The 23,605-nt window shown below is 59.6% G+C and overlaps 2 protein-coding genes across 2 annotated transcripts in view; one reads left to right on the top strand and one right to left on the bottom strand.

Moving 5' to 3' along the window:
• The first annotated feature begins 59 nt into the window (after nucleotides 1-59).
• Nucleotides 60-11,174, top strand: CABP7 (calcium binding protein 7). The gene is made up of 5 exons (XM_054470247.2): nucleotides 60-590; nucleotides 7,893-8,036; nucleotides 8,865-8,977; nucleotides 9,288-9,441; nucleotides 9,675-11,174. Exons 1-5 carry the CDS (start codon nucleotides 482-484, stop codon nucleotides 9,800-9,802), a joined length of 648 nt encoding a protein of 215 aa, XP_054326222.1. The 5' UTR covers nucleotides 60-481; the 3' UTR covers nucleotides 9,803-11,174.
• A 5-nt stretch (nucleotides 11,175-11,179) lies between these two features.
• Nucleotides 11,180-23,605, bottom strand: part of ZMAT5 (zinc finger matrin-type 5) — a 36,073-nt gene continuing 23,647 nt past the window's right edge. Inside the window, exons 3-6 of the mRNA XM_054470248.2 lie at nucleotides 22,692-22,754; nucleotides 20,916-20,996; nucleotides 18,593-18,704; nucleotides 11,180-11,581 (exon numbers count right to left, since the gene is read on the bottom strand). Coding sequence (XP_054326223.1) covers nucleotides 11,452-11,581; nucleotides 18,593-18,704; nucleotides 20,916-20,996; nucleotides 22,692-22,754 — 386 coding nt within the window. The 3' untranslated portion in view covers nucleotides 11,180-11,451. The remainder of the gene's footprint in view (nucleotides 11,582-18,592; nucleotides 18,705-20,915; nucleotides 20,997-22,691; nucleotides 22,755-23,605) is intronic.

Genomic DNA, 23,605 nt, shown 5'->3' on the forward strand with positions numbered 1-23,605 from the left:
AGCGCGCAGGGGGCGGGCGGGCGGCTGGCGGGGGAGGCGGGGAGCGCAGCCAGCGCGGCACAGAACGAGCTAGCGAGCGAGCGGAGAGGCGGCTACAGCCTGAGCGCCGGGCCGGTGGCGGCCGCGCCGGCGAGCGGACTAGCGGGCGGCGAGCAGCGCGGAGCGCGCGGGGCACCGAGGAGCGGGCGCGGCGGGCACCGCGCGAGGCAGCCGGAGCTCTCCGAAAGGCCAGAGCGGCGCCTCCCCCGCTGCCTCTGCGGGGCCCCGGCTGGGAGCCCGACGAGGGAGCGGGCGGCATGGCCCGGCGGCCCGGGGCGCGGGGGAGCTAGGCCCCCGGAGGGGCGCCCGCCGCCTCGCCGCTGCCGCCGCCGCCCTCCGCAGCCGCGCGCCCCGCCCGCTCCAGCCGCCCCCGGGGCCGCCACCTGCCCATGAGCCCCGGCCTCAAAGTTTGCGGCGGGCGGGCGGGCGCTGAGCCTCCAAGATGCCGTTCCACCCGGTGACGGCGGCGTTGATGTACCGGGGCATCTACACCGTGCCCAACCTGCTGTCGGAGCAGCGCCCGGTGGACATCCCGGAGGACGAACTGGAGGGTGAGTGTCCGCCGGGACCCCCGCCCCGGCGGCCCTCCTACCTGTGCGCCCAGGTGAAGCGCGGGCCAGGGGCGCGGGGGCGGGGGGCAGTCGGCAGGTGCGGGTTGCCAGGTGGGCGCCCCAGCTAGCAGCTGTGCGCGGCGGCAAGACAGGTCCGCACCCCGGGACGCCGCGGTGGGGGTCGCCCAGGCGGAGAGCGGCCCAGCCCCTGCCCGCGTGGTCCCCGGAGCGCTGCGGAAACTTGCGGGGCCCCGCAGCGGGGTCACAGGGCCGCGCAGTCCGCGGTGACGGTGCGGCAACGCGGCGGACTGGGGCGGGGGTCCGCGCTGAGCCCCCAGCGCCGGCCCGGCCGGAGCACCCGCATCCTGATCCCCTCCGCGGCGCCCGCCCGCGGCTCTGGGCTCGCATTGACATTCCGCTCGTGTCGCTTTAAAAATTCAATCTGCTCGGGCAGCAGAAGAAGGGGAGAGGGCGACTGCCCTGCTCTTGCCCGCTGCGGGGCCGCCCCGGTCCCCACCTGCGGCCGTCGCCCCTTCCCTGCAGCCCTGCGGGGACCCCCAGCCCGGCGCGCCGGGAAGGCGGCCCGGGAGGCGGTGGCGACAACAAGTGGCCGGATTGGGCGGCTAAGTCGCGATAGCCAAGCCTGGAAGGGAACGGCAGAGAGGCCAGGACCCAAACCCGCCCCCACCCCGTTCCCCCTGCCTCTCAGACACAAAGGGAGATGGCAGGCCGCTGGCTGAGCGAGGTCAGAGCAGAGGGCAGGGGCAGGGGTCCGGGACAGTGTGTCCTGAGGAGCAGTGAGACCCCTGGGGCCTGCCCAGCTCCTTCCCTGCTGGGCTGGGGGAGGTGCTCAGGTTTCCCCTCCCCCCAGACCTCCTGGAGCCCACATGTGGAGTGGAGTGGGGGATCTGGGCCGATGGGGGTCACGGCCTCCTGGGATCTGCTTGTCTGCTGTTGCAAGCGGCTGAGCTCACCCAGAGGATGGGCCTCTCGGGGTACCTTGGATCCAGGGGTGTCTGAGATCTGGAGGCTCATTAGGGCCTGGGAGGGTGCAGCCAAGACCAGCGCAGTCAGGGAGGATGGTGGGAGCCCAGGGGAAGCTATGGAGGGAGGTCCTCCCTCAACCCAGGCCCAGGTGAGGGCATCTTAGAGGAGTCAGACTCCGTCGGGGAAGATCAAGAGAGAGAAGGCAGCCTCTGCCTCCCTCGCTGCACCATAGGCGTGAGCCACCAGGCTCCTCACCAACTGCCCCCGCAAACCCTCAGAAGCGGGGAGAGCTGTGGAGACAGGGTCTGGGGTCTGATGCGGACAGGACAGATGGATGATTGGGGCCCTCCGACATGACCTCACCATTCACCCCTAAAACCCAGGGCCAGAGCCTGGGGAAAGGAGGGGTACGATGGAGGGGCAAAAGGTCAGGAGATGGTGTATAGGCCTTCCCCTCCCCACCTTTGTCCCCTCCAGCCCTGGGCCATCTCAAACCTCCTGCCGGTTTTTCCCTCCAGAGGCCCTCGTCCATCCCTTCCTCCTGACTATCCAGGCAGGAGTCACCATGTCTCCCAGACCCCAGGCAGCTTCCTCTTCACTCCCTCCCCTTGCTCCCAGCACCCCCACCAGGACCCCAGCACCCCAACTCCAGGCCTTGCTGGGTCCCTCCTCTCCTGATCCCCAGTCCTGGAGTACACTCCCTGAAGAAGGGGAGAGGCTGAGAGGCTGGCTGCAGGGGCGAGGGGCCGCAGGGTGAGCAGTGCAGGGGCAAGGCCGCAGGCTCCCCAACCAACGACATGGCGTGCTGGCAGGAGCCCAGCTGCGTTAGTCACCAGCCACAACAAGTGCCCTCCCTTGCTTCTCTCCTGTCCCCGTCTCCTGGGCCCTGGGGAGCTGAGGGGCCCTGACTCAGGGGGCATCTGAAGGGCGGGGCCCTCCCTGGGATGGGCAGGGGGGGTCATGGAGTAGACAGATGCCTGGGTGGTCCCAGCTCATCTCTGGGCCAGTGGGCAGCTACAGATGAAAGCAAGAAGTTTTCCATTACCAGCCGCCTTCCTGGCTGCAGGTGCCCTAAAAGCCCTCTGCTGGCCACAGGTCCCTTTCAGCAGTCCTTGAATGCCAGGGCTGGCCATTCCTGGCACGGATCCCCCTCTGCCCTCTCCGCCTCTCCAGGGCCTCATGAGTGCTCCTGCCCCAGGGCAGTCTGGGCGAGACCCAGGCCCTCTGCTGGGAGGACGCCATCAGCGGAGGAGACACATGTGCCAGGAAGAGGGAGCTGGGCAGCCCGGGATGAAATGCTGCAGACAGTACGTGCCTGCCGCAGAAATCCAGGGGGCGGTCAGTCTGAGTGGAAAAGAGGACCAGGCAGGGAGGTGGGAAGCGCAGAGTTAAGATGAGGGCTTCCCAGCCAGGTGGCGCTGGGTTTGAGTCTCTGCACCTTCAGCTCATGGAGTGACCTTGGGCAATCGCTCACCTCTCTGAGCCTTGGTTTCCCCACCTATAAAAGGGGGGCTGGTGACGGAGGATGCAGTGAAAGTACCTAGCACAGGGGGCTCAGGGACCCAGATGCAACATGAGGGGAGGACCTGCGGGGGTAAGAGGCTGGAGCGTGCAGGGCCCAGGCCCATGAGGGTGTGCAGGAGGCTGAGCCAGAAGGGCAGGCTGGCAGGGAAAGCTGGGTGGAAAAGGCCTTGAAGGTCTGGAAAAGGTGTCTGGGGACCTGTGGTCCTGGGGAGGCATGGAGGGCAGTTGGCAGGATAGGAATGTGGCTGTGCAGAGCTGGCCTGAGGCCCACCCAGGCCCTGTGAAGGACAGGCACGGGCTCTCCTAGATCCCCTCTGTGTGCCCACCATGGCTGGGACATACACCTTTTCCGACATGCGCACACAGCAGAGTCCTCCAGGAACACTGAGGCTGGTCCCAGCACCATCAGCTGACTCGAGCACCCGAGGGTGGGAATGGGGTGGCTGCAAGTCCTAGCCCTTTCTGGCCGAAGAGAGGAGGAAGGAGTCAGACCTCCAGGCAGACAGTCCCCAGGGCAGGGCTCTGGGGCTGACACTTGGCCTGCCCAGTCTGTGAGTGGAGCCTTCATTGAGAGTGGCCAAATGGGGGCCTTTGGGGCAGGGGAGTCCCCTTTCCTACCTGTCTGCCCTGCAAGCCCAGCAGCCGCCTCTGCACAGCCAAAAGCTCAGGGAGGCCAGAGTGGTGGGGCACGGGGCCAGTGCCGCAGAGAGTAGCAGCCACTGCGGAGGATGGACACTACCCCCTTCAGTGACCTCCAGCCAGTGCCCGCCCTCTGGACTCTGGCTCCCTGATGGAGTGCAGATGTCCCTTGGAGTCTGCTGGGGACTTGGGCCCTGATGAAGCTCCACAGGTTGGGAAGGAGATTGGGGGGTGTCAGGCTGGAGGTGGCAGGTAGGGGGCAGGTCAGCCTGGAAAACTGGTGGCCCTGCCAGCCCATTCCCAGGCCAGCATCCTCATGTCAAGATGGTGCCCGGCAGGCTACCCTTGGCCTCATGGGACGGGAAGGGAGCAAGGCTTTCGGGGAAATGCGCCCAGCTGTGGGGTGCTGATGGCACAACGGTGGCAGGAAATCACGACACCTGCCCCACTCGGGGAGCCCCCGGCAGAGGCCGGGCTTCAGTGGTGGTGCCGGAGTTGCTCCCCATTTCACAGATGAGACACCCGAGGCTTAGAGAGGGACGTGACTTGCCCAGGCCACTGGGCTGCTAAGCAGGAGAGCCAGAATCCAAGCCCAGGCCTCTGGTCCCAGCAACCGCCAACAGGAAGGGTGGCCTGGTGTCCCAAGCTCACTCAGTCCTCCCTCTTCTTCCGGCTCTGCTATCTGGGACGTTCTGATTTATAGCATCCATCTCTGAGCCAGGACCAGCCAGACACATGCTTGATTTTATTGCTTAATCATCCCAGCAGCCCCATTGTACAGGTGAGCAAATACCTGCCCAAGGTCACCCCGCCAGGGTGTAGGAGAGCTGGGACTTGACCCTGGGTCTCTGCCACTTCAGGCTGCCTCCCTGACCAGGAAGGTGGTGCCTGAACCTGGCTTCTGTGGGCGGGTGGGAGTCGGCTGGGTCAGGGCTCCCAGCACAGGCAAAGGCACCGAGGTGAGACTTTGTGGTGTGTTGGATGTGCCAAGGAGGGGTGTTGAAGGGACTCATGCATGGGGAGGTGGCAGCGTGTGGATTTACCTAGTGGCCTGGGAAGGTAAGCCTTGCCTAAGAAAAGGCTGCTGGGCCTGCAGGGCTGCCTCCGAGCTTATCGCCTGCCGGTGCATCCCAATATTCACCCGCCCTCCCCGGCTCCCCTCGGCCCAGTGTGTTTTCTCAGGGGCTCCAGCAAAGGGACTCCTCAGGGGCTCCAGCAAAGGGACTCAGGGGCTCCAGCAAAGGGACTCCTCAGGGGCTCCAGCAAAGGGACTCAGGGGCTCCAGCAAAGGGACTCAGGGGCTCCAGCAAAGGGACTCAGGGGCTCCAGCAAAGGGACTCCTCAGGGGCTCCAGCAAAGGGACTCAGGGGCTCCAGCAAAGGGACTCCTCAGGGGCTCCAGCAAAGGGACTCAGGGGCTCCAGCAAAGCAGCCCTGGGCTCTGGGAGCTCCCGAAGGGTAGGAGGGATGACCTGGAGCTCAGCTCACAGCAGGCAGGGGAGGGGGTGGCTCCCACTGCAGCCCCTACTGTGAGTCCCGGACTTTGCCATCCCTCCCTGACATCTCCCAAGCGGGACCCTGCAGAGGAGGAAACAGAGGAGGAGGAGCGGTGCCTGACCCTGGTCCTCCTTCCACACACCACCGTCTGGCCCCCACTCGTCTTCAGCTTGACGCCCCTCTTCCACGGGTGGCCCGCAGGCAGGTGAGGATGGCATCCTTGGGGGCTGGAGAAGGGATCAAGCAGCCTCCTCAGCCTCCCCGTCTGCTTCTTGGCTGCTTGGGGAGTGGAAATAAATGTGTCCCCTAACCAGGATTGTTTGTGGGCTCTGAGTAGCAGCCTTACAGCAAGCGGTATGTGAACTGCTGCTCAGAAGAGCTGGAGAACTTAGTGTTTCAGATGGGTGGGCTCCCACATCAGTCGTTCATTCATTTCATCATTCATTCAGCAAATGTTCATGCTTGAAGAGGCAGGCCCCGTTCCAGGCGACAGGGACACAGCCACGAACAAGACCAGCCCCTCCCTGCTGTCATGGCCCTTGTAGTGCACAATCCAGCGTGGCCCATGCAAGGATAGGGCAAGAGCAGGGCCTGTGGGGGCCCAGAGGAGGGCCAGAGCTGGCCAGTGGGGGACAGGGAGGGCACCAGGGGGATGGTGCCGTTCAAGCTGAGAACTGGGGTTGTGTCAGGGTTTGCCACGGCGAGCAGAAGAGCACTTCAGGCAAAATGGGCCGCGTGTTCAAAGGACTGGAGATGGAGCAGTCCTGGTACCCACAGGACCGAGAGGGCCCCTAGCCTGGATGGAGTTCAGGACACCTGGGGTGGGCAGAACATGTGGCCGGGCCAGGAGGCCAACAGCGCTGGCCGGAAACCTAAGTGTCTGTGTGCAGATGCCTCCAGCTCTACCTAGAGGCTCTAGGGACTGGGATCCCCTCAGCAGCCTCCGTGGCTTTCAGGCCTCAGCTCACACATCTCCCGTGACGGGGAGCACACCACCTCTTTGGTGGCCCAGGAAAACTCGAGGGTGGGAATTGGCCTGGAGTTCCCAGAGTCCAGGGTTTACAGAACCCTGTGGCCCTGGCACAGACCTCCCCGCCTAGTTGCTTCCCTGACCCTGGGGCCACTGGTTAGGAGACAAGATTCCCAGGTCCTGGCGGGATGAGTGAGGGGCAAGTCCAGAGTCAGAAAGTCTGGGGGCCCAGGCAACCCCGGTGCACACGTGAACCTGTCTGACCCTCAGGCCTTGCGTGTGGACACCGGTGGGATGAGCCTGATGAGGGTGGGGCCTCTGCCCAAGCTACCCCGCAGTGTGGCCTGGGACATGTGGCCATCCTCTCTGGGCCATGGCCCCTAGTCTGTGGTGAGACCAACAGGCTGGGCTAGGCTCTGCTCTCCCCCTGAGACTAGGGAATGACTCCAAAGTGCAAGGTCCTACGAGCAGTTTCAGGGTTCATGGACCCCTTAAGGCAAGGCTTGGGCCAGCCCAAGCAGCAGCAGCTCTGAGCCCACGCTGAATCTGGGCCGGCCACCGGGCCTCTCTCAGCCTGTTTCTGGTCTGCAGCACCTTGCGTATGTCTCTACTTTTAAACACACAGATACACACCCTCTCTCACATGAGGAGCTTGATTCTGCCTGCTGAAAGCTAAAAGCCCACCCAGGAGAACAGCTTAGGCAAAGGCCAGGTGGCTGGCAAGCAAACAAGGAGACCCCCAGGAGCCAGAGAGAGCATTGAGCCCCGCCCCGTACTCCCAAAGGCAAATGCTGTTTAGGGCCCTGCTGGGGCTGTGATGATTAAGGGACAGCAGCCCTTAAAAACAGAGAAACAGAAGAGACAGCAGTACAGCTAAAGTGACAGGTGAGGACCCCCTCAACTGTGTGCCAGGGAGTCCCCACCATCATTCTGCCCATTTCACTGTGGGTAAAACTGAGGCCGGCCCAAAGTCACAGGTTGAGTTGCTTGTTCCCCGGGCTCCCAGCGCAGTGCATTGCTCACCACCTGAGTCACCGAGGTCATCAGGCCTCAGTCTTCTGCTCCGTACAGTGTGGAGGGCGACCCCCACCCAGTCTGGTCTGGCCTGGACCTGGAGGGGGGCTCCATCCTCCTCTGTCTTTCCTGAACCAAAAGAGGTCTGTGCCGCCTGTCAGCCCATTAGTCTGGAGCAAAGCTGCCTCACGTGGCTGCCATTAGCAAGTGTTGGCCTGTGTTAAGGATCTAAGGATCCGAGCCTGGGGGAGGAGGCGCAGCGGGATGGGGATGGTGGGGGAGAGGGGGATGGAAGGAATAGGGGCAGGCGGGGAAGCTGTCAGCAGCCGCGGGGCCGGGGAGATCCAGCGTCCTCCCCTGCACGTGGTCCCCACCACACGGGGTCGTTGTGAGCACACCAGGAGAGGCCGTGAGAGCCTGGCGCAATTGGATCCCGAGAGGTCACTGCTGGGGGGCCCTGAGCCCTGCTTTGCTGCCCTGCTCAGCCTGCCCAGAGGTCCCAGAATACGGCACCCTTGTGCACCCTCGGGCCGTGCTCTCACCAGATCTGCAGGCTCTGGGTTGGGCTCTCAAAGCCATGCTCAGGCTGTGGGGTCGGTGATCCTGGGGGTCTGGAAAGGGGGTCTGTTGGGGACCGGGGTGAAGTCCCAGCCTACTCCATTCTCTCCTCAGAGATCCGAGAGGCCTTCAAGGTGTTTGACCGTGACGGCAATGGCTTCATCTCCAAGCAGGAGCTGGGCACAGCCATGCGCTCACTGGGTTACATGCCCAATGAGGTGGAGCTGGAGGTCATCATCCAGCGGCTGGACATGGATGGTGAGCACCCCCCCCGCCTCGGTTTCCCCACCTGGCATCTGGGCCCCAGGGGTGGGGCAGGGGCTGGGGCCTGAGCTGCTGAGGCTGCATCCAAATTGGGTCTCTCGCTCCCCTGACTCCCATCCTCGAAGTCCGTGGCTGGTTGCAGCCCGGTCTGGCCCCATTTCTCAGCCTGGAGAATTGAGGCCAGAGAGGTAGTGACAGTCCCAGCCACACGCAGGGCTCAGAGACGGCTCCTTTCACTCGGTGTTGAGAAGTTTTAAAGTACAGAGAAGTAAAAGGATGCAATAAATACTCCAGTTCCCACCACCTGAGATAAAATCGCTACTTGAGTTGTGTTTGCCACCTGGCATTTTATTAAGGAAAAGTTCATAAGAAGGAATAGTGATGCCAAGCCCCCTCTTTATCCTGCCTGGGCCCTTCTTCTTCTCTTCTCCATCCAGAGGCCAGGTGACAGCCTGGGCAGGTTGCCCCACTCTGAGCTTCAGTTCCTGTCTATATGGTGGAGGATGGCCCACCCCAGGATGGCCGCAGGGTGCTGGGAGCAATGGAGGGTTCTGGGTGAAATAGGAGGGTCACAGCCCACCTGCTGTCTACCTCCACCTCCCCTTGTAAGGCCTCATCACACTGGGTGGCTTCAGCGTCAGCCCAGAACCTGGCACTTGGTAGATGCCGCTGACACTGACTCAAGGCTCAGAGAAGGTGGGCACCTGCCTAAGGCCACCCGGTAGGCCCAAGGTATATCAAGACTCCATCCCAGGACCTCTGGGCCCTGGGCTGCAGGCCTGGGTCCTACCCACTGATTGATCGGATCTGTGCCTCCTCCAGGTGATGGTCAAGTGGACTTTGAGGAGTTTGTGACCCTTTTGGGACCCAAACTCTCCACCTCAGGGATCCCAGAGAAGTTCCATGGCACCGACTTTGACACTGTCTTCTGGAAGGTATCCCCTGGCTAGTTGGGACCCAGGGCTGTGCACACTTGAGTACTGTTCTGGGGCCAGTGAATGGCTGGCCCCACACTGTAAAGGGGGGATGACCACTTCAGGCTTGTGTCCACTGGACATTTCACCTCTCAGAGGGCCATGGGCTCCCTGGGAAGGCCGGTGTTGGTCAAGGACTCTCTGGGGGAATGGAGCAAGTGTTTTCCAGCCCCCCAGAATCTGGAGGCCTGTCACTGGGCCTGTATGGCCGCAGGGTGCTGGGTGGGGGCTATGGTGGCTGTCAGAGCACCGTATTGTTCCCCTCTGCAAGTGTGACATGCAGAAGCTGACGGTGGATGAGCTGAAGAGGCTGCTCTACGACACCTTCTGCGAGCACCTGTCCATGAAGGACATAGAGAACATCATCATGACGGAGGAGGAGAGCCACCTGGGCACAGCCGAGGAGTGTCCTGTGGATGTGGAGAGTGAGTGGCTGGCCCTGGAACCCCACGGGTGGGCTCAGTGGCTTGACCAGGGGGACGCACGGGGTGGGGAGGGTCTGCAGAGGGGGGCTGGGGGCCTCCTTGCCTGTCCTAAGCCTCTGTCCCATTGGGGCACCCCATGGGATGAGCCCATGTGCCGAAGGGCAGGCGGCTCCTGACTCCACTGCTTCGATGTCCCCTTCTGTCTCCCCGGTGCTCCCGGCGGGCGGCCACAGCCTGCTCCAACCAGCAGATCCGCCAGACGTGCGTGCGCAAGAGTCTCATCTGCGCCTTTGCCATCGCCTTCATCATCAGTGTCATGCTCATTGCGGCCAACCAGGTGCTGCGCAGTGGCATGAAGTAGACGCCACCTGGATGCCCCATCCACCGCATGCGGTGCCTGCGGCCCGCCCCACACCACCGCTGCCTGCAGACCCCTCCCTTGGCCGGCTCCCTGGGCCGCCATCTGCGTGTACTTCAGGGCCTGGGTATCCGGCGAGCCCTCCCCACCCACCCACGGTCCTTACCTGGAGCTGTGGCCTGGCTGTGGAGGGCCAGGTGGTGGCTCTGAGGATGGTCCCCAGCCCCACCCTGGCCTGTAAGGAGCACTCACTCTTCCTACCATCCAGGGGCTCCTGGGAAATTAAGGAGGGATTTGCACAGGAACCCCCAGGACTCAGTCGCTGCTGTGGTCCCTTGGGCAGGAGCGGGCACCCTGTGCCTTGAGACAGCAGCCTATCTGCGGCCACAGAGCCAACCCAGCCCTGGTCCCTGAGGTCTGCCCAGGGCACAGGGCGGAGGCAGAGACAGAAAGCCTCTTCCTGGGGGAGGGCGGGAAGCCAGGGTGTCCTGGGCCCTGTTGCCTGGCATGGCCTGAGGAGGCCCCTGGTCTTCTCCTTGGGTCCCTTCCTCTGACCCTCGTTGGACCCCAACCCAGACCCCCTTTTCTCCATGTACCTGCTGGGCCAGCCCATTTCATAGGTGAGGAACCCGAGGCTCAGGGGCCCGAGACTTGGCCTCAGTTCTTCCTTCCACAGGGATTTTCAGGAAAGGCAGAAGCTCGTGGAGGATGGGCATCTGAGGTGGCCCTGCAGCCCCCCACCTTCTGGCCCTCCCACCAGAGGCCCAGCCACCAAGGCCGCGTTGTCCACCACCCCAGCCTAGAGCCTGGAACTGTAGTCCAGCTGAGGAAGGAGGCAGAGCTGGAGCCTGAAGGCTCTGAGCAGCCTCCGGCCAGGGGGCTCTTCCAGGGCTGAACCTTGGGAGGGCCCCTGTATTACCTCCCGGGCCAAGAAGCCGGCACAGCCCCGCACTGTCAGTGCCAAGAGGCTGCGCCAGGCCACTCTCTCAGCCCAGGGCCTGCCCTCCTGTGTCCTGCCACTTCTCTACGCCCTCAAGGTTGGAGACCCCGCTCCCGTGCCCCGGCTGTGCCATCCCAAACACTTGGGCAGCAGCTCAGCATGGGCAGACATGGGGGCTGTGGATTCTTCCAGGGCGGGGATGGCAGATGGAGCCCTTGGGCTCCTTGGGCCTAGAGCCACTTCTTACTGGGCAACGGGCACAGCCACCCTGGCACACCCTCTGCCTGGCCGTGCTGAACCTCTGCTGGTCCCAAGGGAGAAGGGAGTGAGCGTGGGTCACCTGGGGAAAATCTCATCTGATTCCCGCCCTGCCCAACCTCTGCCAGGGGCTGGAGAACAGAGCTCAGAGCACCCAGCGTAGGGAAACACAGCCAGACCACTGTGGTGACAGACTTTCTTTATAAACATCTGGAAGTTTTCTCCTTCATCTTCTTAAGAAGCAGGGGGGCAGGTGGAGGAGAGTGAGGGGGGAGCTGCCCGGCGCAGACCCAGGACGAGGGCTGCACTTGGTGTGTGGCCGTGTCCTGAGCCTCAGTGAGGCCAGGCAGATGGTCTCAGAGCCTCCATGGGGCATAGCAGGAACAGGGCTTGGCTTCCTATTGTGACTGATGAGAAAAGTGACCACGTGGGGGGTCAGTCAGGGGCGAGGGGCTCAGCCCCACTGGACTCTGGGCTGCAGAGGCCACCCCCCAGGTGGGGGTGCCCGCAGGGATGGGGGCAGCTCCTGAACTGGTGGCCAGCCCACAGGGTACTGGAAGACGGTGGTTCTGATGGGTTCAGCCCTAGAGAGAGAGAGAGAAGGGGGGAGAATAAGAGTGCAGTACAGCCCAGGCTTATGCCACCCCCGGCGCACCTGCCTCACCACCCTGGCTGTGGGGAGGGTCAGCTGGCTGCATGACTTTTCTGGAAGGCAGAGCCTCGAAAATAGGCAGACCGTTTGAGCCAGCGACCTCACCTCTAGGAACTGAGCCCAAGGAAATAGCGGGATTGCGGGCAGACACTGAGCTGCGAGACCATGGGAATAACCTTCGTGTCCACCTGTGGGGGACTGATTGAATACATATGCACGTCCACAGCAGAGAATGCCATGCGACCTGTGTAAGAATTAAGGCAGACTTATATGCACTGATGAGGAAAGACATACTGTGTGATAGGGAGAAAAAGCAGCTTATAAAATAATGTATATAGCATGATACTATTTTTGTTTAAAAATATATAAAATATATAAATGCATAAAAAAAATCCTGGAAGACACAGCAAAATGTTAACAGTGGTTCTATCTGAGTGGTGCCATTATGGGTGACTTTTTTACTCCTTTATATTTCTCAAAAGTTTTACAAGCACACAAGCCTTTGAAATCAGAAAAAAACATTGTCTAAATTTTTTTAAAAGCCTCATTTCTCATGCTACTCACTGTCCTCCTCCTCAATGTCCACCCCGAGCCACCTCCCCTGGAACTCGGGGTCCATGTAAGTACTTGCCCTAGGAGAGGCATCCTCTGTGCCCAGCCTGGGGCACCCTGCCAAGGCCCAGTGATGGCCCCCCAACCATTCTTCTACCTGTCCCATACTCAGATCCTTCTGGCCTTGGGCCCCACCCAGGCTGCTTCTCCAGGGCCACATGGCCCTTCTCAGGCTTCAAAGTACTTTGAACCTTTGAGCACTTTGAACTCTCATCACCCCAGCTGCCTATACAAGACCTTTCTGGAAGGCAGAGCCTCAAAAACATGCAGACCCTTTGAACCAGCAACCTCACCTCTGGGAACTGAACCCAAGGAAATAGCAGGGTTGTGGGCAGCCATTGAGTTATAGCAATAGCCATGAGACAATGGAAATAGCCTTCATGTCCAGCTGTGGGGGACTGATTAAGTACACGTGCACATTGGCTGGACGCGGTGACTCATGCCTGTGATCCCAGCACTTTGGGAGGCTGAGGCGGGTGGATCACGAGGTCAGGAGATCAAGACCATCCTGGCTAACACAGTGAAACCCCATCCCTACTAAAAATACAAAAAAAAATTAGCCGGGTGTGGTGGGGGGCACCTGTAGTCCCAGCTACTTGGGAGGCTGAGGCAGGAGAATGGCGTGGACCCAGGAGGCGGAGCTTGCAGTGAGCCGAGATCACGCCACTGCACTCCAGCCTGGGCGACAGAGCGAGACTCCATCTCAAAAAAAAGAAAAAAAAAGTACACATGCACATCCACAGCAGAGTGTGCCATGCAGCCGCCGCCAGAATTCAGGCAGGAACTCATCTGTCTTCCACGTAGGACTGGAGTTCTCAGAGGATGTAGACCAGGGGATGGGGTAACATGTATTTGTACCCCAAGGCGCAGGGCCAGGCCTGGTGCCAGGAGGCCACCCAGTGATTGTGGAACAACAAACAGCAATGCTGAAAGATCTTACTGACCAGGTGCTATTCTGGGCCACACACCATGACCTAGAGAAACCTTAAGAATCCTCAGGCAAACCCCATTTTATAGATGAAGAAACTGAGGTGCAAGGAGTCAGTCACGTGACCAAGTGACACCCTCGGGATGAGGCCTGAGGGCCTGGAATGCCAGCCACACATCGGCTGCAGACATGGCCCTCCCACTTCAGCTCCCTCTGCTCTGGCATACTCCCACACCCCAACATCCAGCCTTCAGGCAAGGTGAGGCCCTGGCAGCTCCTCGCAGGCTCAGGGGCCCAGTGGCCAGCCCTCTGCAGAGACAGAAGGGCTTGGGCCTGCGGAGAGGGGTTTGGAGAGGCCTCTGACCTCCAAGGGGGAGGTGGGGAGCCGGGGTCAGGAGCCCTGGGAGTTTCCCCTGTTGCACCCACCAGCCTGCTCCTCTCTGGGCCAGACCTGCCATGAAGAGTCAAGGAGTCGCAGAGTCAAGGACTCCGGGGAGCTCTGGGTGCAGCCTCCAGGACCCCCAGGTGTGAGAGGACAGGGACATCCCCTGCTTCATGGCTCACTGCCTGCTAGAAAGTGCAGAAGGCAGCTCTTGACATGATTTATGGCACTGGGGAGATTTCATAAACTCCACCAGCCGCAGAGAAGGCGGGGAGGTTCTGCAGTTGCTGGAAGGGAGTGCCCCAGCTGCCAGCCAAGCCTGGGCTCCCTGCAGGGCCACAGGGACAGTGGGGATCCCCAGGGAGGGTGTGATCCTGAGGAGCCCCTTCCCCTGAGCCTCAGGCCCTTCCTCTAGAAAATGGGGCAGATTCCTGGGAAGCTGGGACCTCCTGGGTCCAAGTCTCAGCCCCGTGCCCCTGCCTGCCCTGAGGCCCCACCAGTAGACAGGCATACCCAGCGCCTGCTCACACACACTGGCACACTGCCAGGGCCCCAGACACGTGAGCCAAAGCCTTGGGGACACTGAGGTGCGTGTCTGGCACAACTCTGCTCGTAGCTTCTCTGGTGACCTGTTTGTCCTGTGCGTGAGGACAGGAGCCACTCTCTTGCATTTTCCCAGCCGCGGTCCTAATCAGAGGAAACAGAGTCGAGGAGGAGAATGGGCCAGGATGGCAGCGCCCACCCAGAGAGGGGTGCAAAGGAGAGATTAAGAGGGATAGAGTTGCAATCTGAAGAGCCAACAATGGGCAGCAGGGCCAGGCCTGGCCTTGCCGAGGGATTAGTCTGTGTGTCTGAGGCCGCCGCTGCTCTTGACAGATCCCTCAGGGTCAGTCTGCGGAGAGGGACAAGCGCTATGCCACCAGGCTGGGGCTTCATGGACCCCCCGCTTCCCCACATTTACAAGGAGGGCTGGCCTGGCTCATCAGGGAGGCTCAGCTCAGCCAGCGGGGGTTGGAGCCTGCAGGTCTCGGTTCCCCGAGGTGGGGTGAGCAGCCCTCTGTGCCTTGTACTCTGGGGGAGGAAGCAGATACCCTGAGAGGAAGAGGGGGTCCCCCAGGCTTCCAGACCAGGCCCCACAAGAGGCTCGCAGCACTAACATCTGGGGAACGCCGGAACGGCAGCCTGAATGCTCATTCATGCGGTAAACCTGTCCTGGGCCCCCCAAGTCTGCCCAGGCCATGCAGGAGAAGCGGGGGCTGGGAGGGGTGATGTCTCAGCTAGAGCTTCCAGGACAAGTCTGACTCTGCCAGGCAGAGAGGTGGGAGGCAGTTTCAGGCAAGAAAATAGCATGTGCAAGGTGCTCCGAAATCACAAATGATGCCTCATCTAAGCTGCTGCTGAGTGTCCAGTGGGACCAACAGTCAGGCCAGCGGCAAGAGGTGAGAAGGCGAGATCCGACCGGCTGCGGAGGCATCAAGGAGGGTCCCCCGCCCCAGCCCCAGCCCTGCAAACGGGGCTGTGCAGCCAGAGGTGGAGGACGTGGGGAAGTGCCTTGGCCAGGGTGCCTCAGGGCTGCTGTGTGGAGGATCCCCTGTGGGAGCAGAGGGAAGGTGGGAGACCAGGGAGGGGCCGCTGGAGCTCCCAGGACAGCCGGGGTGGAGGAAGAACATTACTGCCTCCAGGCTGGAGAGGCAGCCAGGAAGAAAGTGAGGTAGCCTTGCGGGGGCTGGGGCTGGGGCTGGAATCCACCCCCTCCCATTAAGCAGGGTAGGGGGTGTGGATGCAGGGGAGGGGCTCAAAGCCCAGGACTGAGGGAAAGGCTGCTAGGCTTCAGGAGACCAGCCTGCCCGGAGACGGTTATGGACGCCCAAGGCAGCAATGGCAAAAGCAGGAATAAACGGTCACCTCCCTTCCCACAGCCCCTTTTTCTCAAGGCTGGACAGGCCTGCTCTGCCTAGAGAATAATTCATTTTGGCCCCAAGCCCTCAGGAGGCAGGAGGAAGGCAGGTAGCAGATCCCCTGGAAGGGGCCAGGCTGGGTGCCCAGAGGGACAATGGCCCAGAGCGACAATGGCCCAGAGCACAGGGCTCAGACCCCCTAGAGCCAAGGTGGGCTCCAGTTGCAGACCCCATTCCCAAAACAGTCACTGCCATCAGGGCAGCCTGCTGCTGCCACTGCCACTACCCACAGCTGCACAGAGCCCTGGGCCAGCCCTGAACTTGGTGTCAGAGGCAGCCTGGGGTCTGGACACAGGGCAGGGACCTAGCTCTCTCTCAAGTGAGGGCTAAGGGCAGCAGGGCACATGTGATCAGGATGGCCCCACCTCCTGAAGAGGTTAAGATTCCTCAGCTGCAAAATGGGGGTGCCAATCTCCCTGAATGCCCCCAAACACTGGGAACACTGTAAACACCAAACTCAATTCTCATATGGTCACCACTTCAACCTGTGACTAGGAGCCAGTCATTCAGCCTCAGTTTCCCCATCTGGTACCCTAGTCCCCCAAGTCTCAAATTCATAGTGCCTTGTGTCAGCACAGGGATGCATGTGTCTGGAACCCAGACAAGGACTCTGGGGCACCCCATCTCTACCCTACCCATTGGTGCTCACTCCAGTTCAGCCACAAGGACTCCATGAAACCTTGTCACAGCCCCAAGAGACAGCCGGGCCTCTGTGATTCGCTCCCAGCGGAGGACACCATGGAGCCAGAGCAGGGAGGTGAGTGGCTGGTGCAACTCGGTTAGCAGGTGGCAGAGTGAGGATGGGACTCATAGGAGGTCCTGTCCAAGTAGTGGTGCAGGGGCCAGAGCTTTCTGGGAAGCCTCCAACCAGCCCAAGCCATTCGCACACGGGCTGAAGGAGTCTGGGGTGTAGGACGTGGATCCCTGGACAGCAACCAGTCCCAAGGGAGGTGCTCACATGCCCAAAGACAGGATAGAACCCTTTTAGACGGGACCGTTCAGACAGGACCAGGAGGAGAGAATGTCACACTCCAACGTTTGAGTCATGTCTGTACCATATATACTTTTAAGGTGGGGAGACAAAAACTGGACACAGATTTAAAATAAAGGTAAAAGACAAAGTTAGTTTTAAAACACCTTTACTAGCTGGGTGTGGTGGCTCATGCCTGTAATCCCAGCACTCTGGGAGGCTGAGGCAGGTGGATCACCTGAGGTCAGGAGTTCGAGACCAGCCTGGCCAGCACGGCGAAACTCTGTCTCTACTAAAAATACAAAAATTAGCCAGGCATGGTGGTGCATGCCTCTAATCCCAGCTACTTGGGAGGCTGCAGCGTGAGAAATGTTTGAACCCAGGAGGCGGAGGTTGCAGTGAGCCGAGATCGTGCCACTGCACTTCAGCCTGGGTGACAGAGTGAGACTCCATCTCAAAAAAAAAAAAAAAAAAAAAAAGGCTGGGCGCGGTGGCTCATGCCTGTAATCCCAGCACTTTGGGAGGCTGAGGCAGGAGGATCATGAGATCAGGAGATCGAGACCATCCTGGCTAACATGGTGAAACCCCGTCTCCCCTAAAAACACACAAAAAAATTAGCCGGGCGTGATGGCAGGCGCCTGTAGTCCCAGCTACTCAGGAGGCTGAGGCAGGAGAATGGCATGAACCCCAAGAGGTGGAGTATGCAGTGAGCCGAGATTGTGCCACTGCACTCCAGCCTGGGTGGTAGAGCGAGACTCCGTCTCAAAAAAAAAAAAAAAAAAAAAAGAGGCCGAGTGTGGTGGCTCATGCCTGTAATCCCAACACTTTGCACTTTGGGAGGCCGAGGCGGGCGGATCACCTGAGGTCGGGAGTTCAAGACCAGGATGGCCAACATGGTAAAACCCCATCTCTACAAAAATACAAAAATCAGTCAGGTATGATGGTGGGTGCCTGTAATCCCAGCTACTTGGGAGGCTGAGGCAGGAGAATCGCTTGAACCCACAGGCAGAGGTTGCAGTGAGCCGAGATCACACCACTGCACTCCAGCCTGGGCAATACAGCAAGACTCCATCACAAAAAAAAAGAAAGAAAGAAAAAAAAAAACACCCTCATAGTCTCTTTCACTGGAGTACAGAGAAGGCAAGAAGTTTGGCCTTCACCTCCTGGCAGAGCTCCAAGGGAAGGCCTCACCCCCCAGACTATCTGGCCAGGTCCCCTTGGCCCAGGCCAGGCCACCATTTTGCGAAGCCACACCACAGAGGTAGTCAGGTCTGAAGCCCTGTTGCAAGATGGGGAAAGCAAGGTAGTCGGGATGGGAAAACGTGTTCAAAGTCGCATGTGGCTCCTGGGCGCAGCTTTATCCCCTTTTCCTCCCCTCCCTCCTTCAATCCCTGGAGGAAGAGCCCAGGAGCTCAGGCTTCAGTTTTGGCCACGATGCCATGCAGCCTTTGTCTGCCCCTGCCTGCCCTGTGCCCCGTTCTGCTGATGTGAATATCACCCGAGTCCCTTCCCTCAAAGAGGAGGACCAGGGACATCACGAAGCACACACCCCAAGGACCCCGATCCAGCAGCTCCCCTTCTACTTGTGAGCGTCCCGAGGGCTGAGGCCATCCCCAGACCCCCTTCCTTAGAAAGGCAGTGGGACCAGGACCTTGTCATCACACCCTGTGCAATCCCGGCTCTACATTTTCCCAGCTGTGTGCCCTCAGGCAAGTCGCACCCTCCCTGTTTTCCCTTCTGCAAGGCCCTAGAGGCAACAGCGGGTAGCAGTGCATGGTGACCACAGTCCAGGCCCCTCCCTCTGGCAATGGACTTGGTGACTTGCAGCCAAATCAGCTCAGCCGTCTGCCTCCCCTCCAGCCAGCACAGACTCCAACAGGGGCCCAGCTTCGGGAGAGGCTCTTTCAAACACCCCTCAGGCCTCTGGCCAGGGCCTGGGGCCCCAAGGGCTCCTCGGGGAGCTATGTGTAGGCAACTTTATTCGGCCCCTGGGCCTGGGCAGTTCATGGAGATTCCTGAGCCTCAGGAAGGGGAAGGCGGGCTGGGGTTTTGCCCCCAGGGGCACAGCGGGAGGGAACCCTGGGGACCTGTACCTGCTGCTTGGGGCTGAGCTCAGTCGCTTGGCTCTCTTCTCCAGCCAGTCCTCCAGATGGCCCTCGGGGAGCTCGGGAGCATCTAGTAGCCACTCCCTGGCTCGCCTCTCCTCTGTGGGGACAGGGAGACAAAGGCAAGTGAGGTGTACACTCCTGCCTGCCAGAACCCTACCCTCTCACAAAGCAGAAGCAACTGGTAGGCCCTGAGCAAGCCCTGGGAAGTTGCAGCAACCTTCAGGAGGATGCACCTGGACTGCTTCTCCAGGCCATCTGTGCACAAGGGCCCAGCACTTGGCCTCACCGTTTTCCCATCAAATAGAGACAACCCCAGCTGCCTCCAAGCTCTTGGGGAGCTGGAAACAGGACAGTGCATGTAGAGAACCTGGCCCTGGCCAGGCACGGTGGCTCACGTCTGTAATCCCAGCATTTTGGGATGCCAAGGCAGGTGGATCACCTGAGTCCAGGAGTTCGAGACCAGCCTGGCCAACACGGCGAAACCCTGCCTCTACTAAAAATACAAAAAAAAAAAAAAAAATTAGCCATGTGTGATGGTGGGTGCCTATAATCCCAGCTACTTGGGAGACTGAGGCAGGAGAATCGCTTGAACCTAGGAGGTGGAGGCTGCAGTGAGCTAAGATCGCACCACTGCACTCCAACCTGGGCAGCAAGAGTGAAACTCCATCTCAAAAAAAAAGAAAAAAAGAGAGAGCCTAGCCCTAAGAAGGGGTCTGAATCTGGGGTGCAGGGAGGCAGCGAGGGCAGTCGAATGGGGTCAAATCTCAGCTCTGTCACCTGCCAGGTCTTTGACCCTGGGCAGGGTAATGAGCCTCAGTTTCCCTGGTTTTTCTTCTCATAAGATGTCCAACAAAACCTGTTGCTCAACGAATTAAAACCAATCAACGAATGGAATTTATACAAGCTGGGTGTGAGCGTTTGATGGGGTCAGAGTTGCCAACTAATCTGGGATGGAGTCTTGGGCCAGAGGAAAGTAATCATACACTTGACCAGCACTCACTCAGAGCCGGGCCCTGGTCTCTGGAGCTCACTCGGGTCCAGGCCCCAGTCTCTGGAGCTCACTCAGGGCCGGGCCCTGGTCTCTGGAGCTCACTCGGGGCCAGGCCCTGGGCTGCACAGGTGTCATCTTGCTTCATCCTTAGAGACATCACATTTGATAGGACACAGCCTCCAAGAGGTTAAGCCATGTACCAAGGTTACAGAGAATGTGGCAGAGCCGGGACTGTCTGAGCTGCCAGCTAGGACTCTGTTCCCAGCCACCCTGGGACTCTCCCCATTCCTGTCCCCACTAGGCATAGTCTCCAGTTCCAGGCCCACTGTCCCATGCTCGTCCCACCGTGGGCCAGCCGTCCTCTGAGAGCCCATAGCCAGGGAAGAGTTGGAGCTGCCACTGCTGCCAGAACTTGCTAGCCAGTCCCAAAAGGCCTTGCTTCCACCCTGGGAAAAAATGCTCCTGGAAACCCTGTGTTGGTCCTGGGGCTTTAGCCACAGCGCCACTGGCTCCCAGGGCAGGGCACGGAGCCTGCAGTGTCTAACTGGTCAGAGGGGAGTAAGGCCCGTGGGAGGATCAGGGCAAAGGCCAAGCTGCCCCAGACCCTCACTGGCTACCCTGAGGCCTCCTGGACAGAGAAGCCTAGGGGGTCAGGCACTGAGAGACCCGGAGCCTGCCCCTAACCTGCTGGGGGGCTCATGCGAGGCCCTTCAGTCTGAATGTTGGCCTTAGTTTCCCCACCTGTTCAATGAGAGGCTGTGGAAGAAGACTGATAAAGGCCATCTCAGTCAGAACTTCCTTGTTCTCTAACTAGAGGAGTGAATTTCCCAAAGGCGAGATGTCAGTTTCCATGGAGGCTGAACTTGCCCCTCTCTGGAATCACCAGGCTGTGAGACTCCAGAGGGCAGGGAAGGTGTGTTCCTAAACTCCTTGTCCCCAGACTGTCATAAGGGGTCTGCTTGGTGCCAAGTGGGGACTGGGTATGCTGCCTGATTGAGGAAGGGATGGGGTGTACCCACCAATGACTGCTGGGCTGGCCACAGGGTCCAGGTGGGGCTGAGGTGCACCTTCAGGGCTCCCAGGCAGGAAGCCACACAGGCTCCACTATAAGGGGACGCAGGCCTGCCTTTTCCACTCATGCTGAGGCTGTTCCTGACACCTGGCCCAAACCAGGGGCTCAGGGCTCCCCATCATCCTGGGCGGCCCTTGGCTGCCAATGATGGAGAGATGGGGAGGCATAGGCCAGCTTCCCCAGTCTCAGAGCTCACATGCCCCAGCACCCCACTCCCGCTTAGCCCAGGGCATCCCGAGACATACCCTCCACCTGGATGCTCAGCTCCTGCAGGTCTCGCTCTGACATGTGGGAAAATCTGCAGTTGGAGCCAAAGTCGCACTGGCCTGCCGCAGGAAGACAGAGTTACTCGCTGCTCGGGAGGGGCTCCCCACGGGGGCTGAGGGGTGCCCTGATGAGGGGTCCCAGAATCTTAGGGGCAGGACTTCAGGGCCTGAAGAGTAGCAACCCTGATCTGGGACAGAAAATGGAATCTCTCTGGCCCTGCCCGTTCAGCAGCCAGAGCAACCTCTCACCCATCATGCCATATGCTCACGACCCTTCTCCAGCTGCCCCCCGCCCATGCTGGGGATCACTTCCGACTGAAGCCTGTCATGACTGGGCCTCGCAAGCCTCTGCAGGCTGTCTCTGTCACCAGCCCTCCCAGCCCTGCCTCCATGAACTACATATGGGTTCCTGAAAGGGCCATGCTTCCTTTCTCCACTCCAAGCCGCAGCACGTGCTATGCCCAGCCTAGTATTCTGCCTGCTTACCTGGCTCACGGGAGCAATTGGACTGCTCCTTAGAAAGGCTTCAGTGGCAGCTTTGCCAAAGAGGCACCAAAATCTGGGGTGGCTTCCCCTCTCTCAACCAAGGAGACCAAAATGTATGTCGAGATACTGGGAGGCTGGAGGTGTCTCAAGCCAGGATAACCTACCAGTGACATATTCACATCAAGGCAAAGTCTGTAGGGAAGCCCCTGATCTGCAGGCTTGGTGCCCATCCTAGGGGAGCTTGGACATTTACCCAGTTTCCCTAGTTCAGCTGTAGCACCTCTCCCCAGTGCTAAGCTCCCTTACAAACCATGTGAATCGTCATAGTTTTCCTCTTTGCCGTGGATGCCAGGAAGCTCAGAGCCAAACCCTTAGAGAATACACACAACCTCAAAGGCAAGCATGGAGAAGACTATTCTCTTGGTTTTATCTTATTTTTCCTACTCTTATTTTTATCTGTCTTTGGTTCCTTCACTTCCTGAGGTTTTTATCTCTTGCTCTCTCTTTTTTTAAAAGAGACAGGGTCCTCACTCTGTTGCCCAGGCGGGAGTGCAGTGGTGTAATCATAGCTCACTGCAGCCTTGAACTCCTGGGCTCAAGTGATCCTCCCGCCTCAACCTCCCTAGTAGCTGGGGCTACCAATGTGTGCTACCATGCCCAGCTAATTAAAAAAATTTTTTTTGGTAGAGATGGAGGTCTCGCTATGTTGCCCAGGCTGGTCTCAAACTCCTGGCCTCAAGCATTCCTCCCACCTCAGCCTCCCAAAGTACTGGGATTACAAGAGTGAGCCACCATGCTTGGCCCTTTATCTCTCTGACCTATATGCATCTCTAGTAGCTGAGTACTGAGCAGTCAAATCTACACCTAGCATCCTTGGTTCTGATCCTGAACTTCCTCAGATCATCAACCCTGTTACTCTCTGAAGTTCTGCCTGCTGGGAAGGAGGCCAGGCTCCCAGGCTAACTTAATCAACAAGTCTATTCCACCCATAAGTGTCTCTTGGATTTACTTGTAATCTCCCACGGCTTGCTTGTTCTAGGGGAGCTGATACAATCACATTCTAGATCTGAAGAGCTGAGGACCAGTCTCTAGGAGGTCCTGAGACACAACACCTGGGAAGGCCCTGACTGGCCAGTCAGCTGGAGCCACTGCTGCAAAGTGGGCTTGGGATGGTGGCTGGGTCGGGGAAGACACTCTGCAGAGGTCCAAGTGGGCCAGGTTGGACACTGCAGGTCCCCGCAGGCACCTGAGCTGTGCAGAGGACTTTACCTGTCAGTAGAAACTTCCTGCAGGGCCGCTTGTTCTGCTCATCCAGCAAGATGGCAGCTGCATCTGCGAGAGAAGAGAGGGACGCAATTCGGACGGTTCAGGCTCCACCAAAGGAGGCGGGAAGTAGAAGCCACACGGGCAGATGGACCCTTTATCCTGACACAGCTGTGCAGAAAGCAGAGTTTCCCATTCCATGGAGGAGTGGAAGCAGATGACCACAGGCGGGAGTCCTGGGCAGATGGATCCGAGCTGCAGGTGACCTCAACCCCTCCCACCCCACGCAGGACGGGCCAAAGGCAAGGACCAAGTTTCATGCCTGTGGTTCTCAACTTGGCACGAGGGAGTCCCCTGGGGAGTCTGGGGACTTTGGGTTTTTTTGTTTTTTAGAGACAGGGTCTCGCTCTGTCACCCAGGCTGGAGTGCAGCGGTGCAATCATGGCTCACTGCAGCCACTACCTCCTGGGCTCAAGTGATCCTTCTCCGGTCTCAGCCTCCCAAGTAGGTGTGACTACAGCTGTGTACCACCACACCCGGCTAATATTTTTGATCTTTTTGTAGAGCTGGTGACTCATTATGTTGCCCAGGGTGGTCTCGAACTCCTGGGCTCACACGATCCTCCCATTTTGGCCTCCAAAAGTGCTGGGAATACAGGTGTGAGCCACTGGGCCCAGCCTGGAGGTATAATACTTTAAAAAAATCCTGGCACTATGGAACTTCTCGTTATTATCTTTGCAACTTCCTGTGAATCTATAATTATTTCAAAATAAAATGCTAAAAAAATTTAAATAAATCCTAGTGCCAGGAAGCCCACCAGCCAATCCCAGGATCCAGGCACTGCTCCGCAGGCAAGCCTGCAATCCCTGGCTTCTGTCTTCCCTCCTTCCACCAGCTGTAGGGCACTCAGGGCCAGACCA

Source organism: Pongo pygmaeus, chromosome 23, assembly GCF_028885625.2.
Source record: "Pongo pygmaeus isolate AG05252 chromosome 23, NHGRI_mPonPyg2-v2.0_pri, whole genome shotgun sequence".
Classification (NCBI taxonomy): domain Eukaryota; kingdom Metazoa; phylum Chordata; class Mammalia; order Primates; family Hominidae; genus Pongo; species Pongo pygmaeus.

Excerpts from the sequence above, each read along its gene's own strand:
- CABP7 (XM_054470247.2), top strand. The coding sequence starts at position 482 with ATGCCGTTCCACCCGGTGACGGCGGCGTTGATGTACCGGGGCATCTAC. Across the intron at positions 591-7,892 it reads CCCGGAGGACGAACTGGAGG|AGATCCGAGAGGCCTTCAAG; the intron begins GTGAGTGTCCGC and ends TTCTCTCCTCAG. Across the intron at positions 8,978-9,287 it reads TTGACACTGTCTTCTGGAAG|TGTGACATGCAGAAGCTGAC; the intron begins GTATCCCCTGGC and ends CCCCTCTGCAAG.